The 4,281-nt window shown below is 54.0% G+C and overlaps 1 protein-coding gene across 1 annotated transcript in view; it reads right to left on the bottom strand.

Annotated features, from left to right (window-relative positions):
- Positions 1 to 4,281, bottom strand: part of SGIP1 (SH3-domain GRB2-like (endophilin) interacting protein 1) — a gene marked incomplete at its 5' end in the record, with an annotated part of 33,965 nt that overhangs the window by 13,422 nt on the left and 16,262 nt on the right. Inside the window, 2 exons of the mRNA XM_010151636.1 lie at positions 5 to 86; positions 3,014 to 3,469. Coding sequence (XP_010149938.1) covers positions 5 to 86; positions 3,014 to 3,469 — 538 coding nt within the window. The remainder of the gene's footprint in view (positions 1 to 4; positions 87 to 3,013; positions 3,470 to 4,281) is intronic.

Here is a 4,281-nt window from a genome sequence, read left to right as displayed (position 1 = left end):
AGGCCGGGAGGGGGGCGGGGGTGGTGGTGGAGGAGGGGTGCCGCAGGCGGCCAGTGGTGTGCCGGGACGAGCCGGGGATGAGGAACCTGCAACAAATGGGAGCTGTGAGCGTGCCGCAGCCTGGGCCCCGTGGCTGCCCCCCAGACCTCTGTGCCCACCGGTGCCCCATCTCGCCATGAAGGGATCTCCGCACGGGTGCCCTGCACAGGATCTCCTCGACCGCTGCTCCACGCCAGCAGCTTTGCACGGAAAAAGAGCTTTTCAGGATGGCTGATGCCAACGTGTTTCTCACAGAGGCTGCCCGTCCCGGCTCCCTGGGCCAGGAGCACAGCGCAAAATTGTTATCTTGTAAAGACTCATGGCTTTACACGTAATCCAGCAATGTGGGCAGGAGAAAAACAACGTGATAAGTTTAACCCCTGGAGCAGCTGGTGCCGATGCTGCAGCTCCCAGGGCTCCACGAGCTCGGTCCCAGCCACAGGAATAAGGGGTGAGAGGGCAAAGCTTTGTCCAAGCAAAGACGAGGAAGGGTGGAAAAGCAAGGTTATCAGGTTTGCTGGGAGCACCATCCCAGCCCTCTGGAAGAGTTTCAGGGAACAAGAGGGAGCTATCATTGGGGTCCCCAGGGGCTGCTGCCTTGTTGCAACTGGGGACTTTCTGCAATCAAACAGCAAATTTAACAGATATTCAAGAGAATAAATACCAAGTACCCAGCAGACGCTTTCTCCATGTACAGAAATCCCTTCTGGGGTTTTTTTTTCAGCAGTAACTGGTGCTGTACAGAGCAGCTGGGGATTGCACCGGGACAAAAGGGGCAGCAGGAGCGAGGGGGGCACGCAGACCCCATTTTGCAAGACAGCTGAGCTGGCGTTTGCTACCAGCCTCCATGGAGCACAGCAGCGTGTGCTGCTCGTGGTGATAAGATGATGCATTTTGCTTTATTTTTCTCCAATTACAAGAGAATCGTTTTACTAAGTCTTATGGCTAAGAGCTCAGATTAAGGAAATACCAAAGCTAGATATATAAAACTTGGACTCAGGTGTAAATGTCAGATGGCTAAGACAAAAGATGGGCTTGTTTAGAGACAGTAAATCCTTGCCATTCCATTGCTCATCTCTGAAATTCAAGCTATTTTTATTTAGAAGCCAAACTTGGGAAGTAGAGTGTGAATTTTTCCTTCCTTATGCCAATAAAAGCCTGACAAAACAGGAACCAGGGAAGTAGCCTAATAGCACCGGACGAGCATCACAAGATGGAGACCTCGAGGGTCTTGTCCCCGGCTCAGGAGTGGCCACCAGCCAACCAAAGCCCTGCCGGACACCAGCTTTCATCCCAGGAAGTTTATTCTCCAGGTATTTAAGGTCTCTGGAAGACCCATGTACCTCTGGATATGTTCTGTAGCAAAAAAATACAGCAGTGTCCTCGGGATGTGAGGGCAGGAAGGTGTCCTGGACTGGCTCTGCCCCACAGCATCCCACAGCCAGAGACCCCTAGGGTTGACAGGGACCTTGGAAAGGTGGAGAGGGCAGGAGTGCTGGATCTGCACCCCAAGCACTGCAGCTTTCTGAAGATGGTCACAGCTTTTACGTGCCGATCTTCATTCTCTGCGTTTTCACAGCTTGTTGTCCTGCGCCGGGCTGCATAAGGCCGAGGTGTCAGTGGGCTGTACAGCACGATGAGTGGAAACAAGAGATAATTCCAGGGGAAGAGACACATTAGTGGGGTTTCTCCATCCATCCCCACATATGGAGCCACCAACATGTCCCCATCCTACAGATCTCTACTCAGGCAAGGCAGTTAATCCATTGGCATCAGGGTGGAGAGCAGTGCAGGAAAAAGCTTGCCTGTCCCTGCCGATCTCCCGGAGAAGTCTCAGTTCCAACCAGTGCCACTGGCAGCCAGATGCTGCAGCCCATGCGTGGACCTCCACTCACCCACCCACCCTCCAGCCACCTCACCGAGCCAACATGGAAAAGCCACCACCACTGAAGCAAAGCCACACTTCCAGCAACAGTCAGGCCTGGGGAGACACCCCCAGCAGCCCTCCACACCCCCTCAGAAGTGGCAAACCCCCAAAAGCAGATGGCACAGCTTTCAAGCTCACATGAGGCTGGTGACAGCAGTGGGGCATGGGGCTGGGGAGTACCCAACACACCCATCATCTCCCACCACTGCCAGCATGGGTGGAGGTGCCTGCAAGGCTCTGCAGGGGCAATGCTCTCCAAAATAATTCTCATGGATGCAGGACTGGAGCACAGAGGCTGGTGGGGACAAGGAATTGCACGTCATGGCTGCACCAGGACAATAAGTCCCTCAAATAACATCCTCATGTTGCACCCTCTCAGGTGCTAGGGGAGAGCTTGTGTAAGCAGAGCTCTGACGGCTCGTTTGCCCTAACGGACATGTATAATTAAGTAGGTGAAGCCAGGCAGCCAGCATGTGCCAGACAAGCCCATTGGGTTCTATCCTTGGGAGAGGTTCACCCTCGAAGTATTTCTCCAGACCGGGCTGGGCACGCACACACTCACAGCCGAGAGGAACCAAGTACCATTCAGACCCCTGCCACCCCTGAGCTGCCCGTTACTTGGTCTGGGCAGGTCTTGAGTGATGGTGTGGGGTCACCAGTTTGTCTGCAACAGATTTATAAACTCCCCTCGTTCCGAGACTTGCTCAGATTGTTTACTAGAACTGTTTCCACCTACGTTCACTCTGAAGCCTACTGAGGACGGAGCTGCTGCAATGGCAATCCTCTGTCAAATCTTGCGACTGGGGGGTTGTGTGTGTAGCGGAGAAGGGAAGAGCAGCTCACAGAAGCTCTGGGGGAAAGCTGTCAGACCCATCCGACCATCAGACACGCAGCAAGGAGCGGGGAAGAGGACACAGGAGGCTGAGGGCAGACGCTGGACGTGGAAGCACGAGACGGCTGGGTGGGAGCACAGGCGCAACCAGGCAGGAGGGGATGGCGGATGCGGTCACGGCCACACCAAAGCACACCCAACGCCGCAGGACATACCGCTGGTGCTTCCTGTGCCGCTGCTGGCGCCCGGTCCAGGTGAGGAGACCACCGTCCGGTAGGTGGGTGGTGGAGGGGGAGGCGGGGTCGCTCTTTGTCCCAGCCCAAAATCTTTGGGAGAGGCAACCGGCTCCAAGTTATCATCCTTAAGGTGAGGCTGCTCAGAAAACTTCTTGTGAACCTCTTCCAGGTGGAGCGGCGAGGGGACCGGGCGGGAGGGCTCGGCTGCTGGAGCATTGGCCGGGCTGCCCGCTGCCGCCGATGGGGACCCCGCTTTTTCCTGGGGCACCAACTCCGGAGTCGTGTTTTCCGGAGATTGATCCGAAAAATTGACCCACTTGTCTTCTGCATTAACAGCAGCAGACTTGGGGGAGGGCACGGGGCCAAAAATGCTGTCCAAGTCATTGATGGACGGGAGTTTGTCACTTTTGAGCTCAGCTGCTGTCTGGTCCCCGCCTGTGGTCAAAGTATTTTAGCGTTAACCGAGAGCGCTGCAGCCGTACTATTCTCTACGGGGCTCTGCGCCAGCGACTTTCTAGCAGAGATGCTTAAAAAAACCATGTTTTCTTATAAGCTGCTGGGGAATATAATTCATGCGCAAGAAGGACTTTATGTCGGGTCATGTGTGATGTATAAATGGACCACGCTGGGTTGAAATACATACACTGTACAGAGAGAGCATGCACCCCGAGCCAAGCACACCGCCTCCTCCTCCGTCATTTCACAGACAGGGGTCCCGAATCCTCCCAAAATTCACAGCTGCTCCCCAACCAGGTTGTCAGAACAACGTTATGCCGTTATCACCACTCTGAATTATCAGCACACAATAAACTTATGCACTCAACCTAAAGCTCTCTTGCACGCTCCACTATATATATATATTTATATGCACATATATATAAATATATGTGATTAAACATGCTAGCTTGTGCTCACACCCTGGCGCTGGGCATGCAGAGCAGGGAAGCGGACAGGGTGTATGTATTTCGGTTGCAAGCAGCGGCAAGTAAGAACAGTTTAGGGCTCTAAACCCTTACTGAGCTACCACCCCTGTCCCTGACTTTGGGGGAGCCTACGTTTAGGGAATAATATATAGTTTTGCTAAAACTCCTGAAAATAGACCTCTGCCACTTGCTTTGGTGGATGCAGATGCCGGCGTGTGCCAAGGTGGACCCCTCACACATGGCTAGGCATTGCGTTTGCTCTTGTTGATGAATCTACATGTGTAGGTGGACATTCTGCAAGCCTGGCTGCTTAGCTAAATGGGG

The sequence above is a fragment of the Eurypyga helias genome, unplaced genomic scaffold (assembly GCF_000690775.1).
Source record: "Eurypyga helias isolate BGI_N326 unplaced genomic scaffold, ASM69077v1 scaffold36255, whole genome shotgun sequence".
Lineage (NCBI taxonomy): Eukaryota > Metazoa > Chordata > Aves > Eurypygiformes > Eurypygidae > Eurypyga > Eurypyga helias.
Note: the sequence above shows the minus strand (reverse complement) of the source record. Positions and strands in the feature narration are given on the sequence as shown.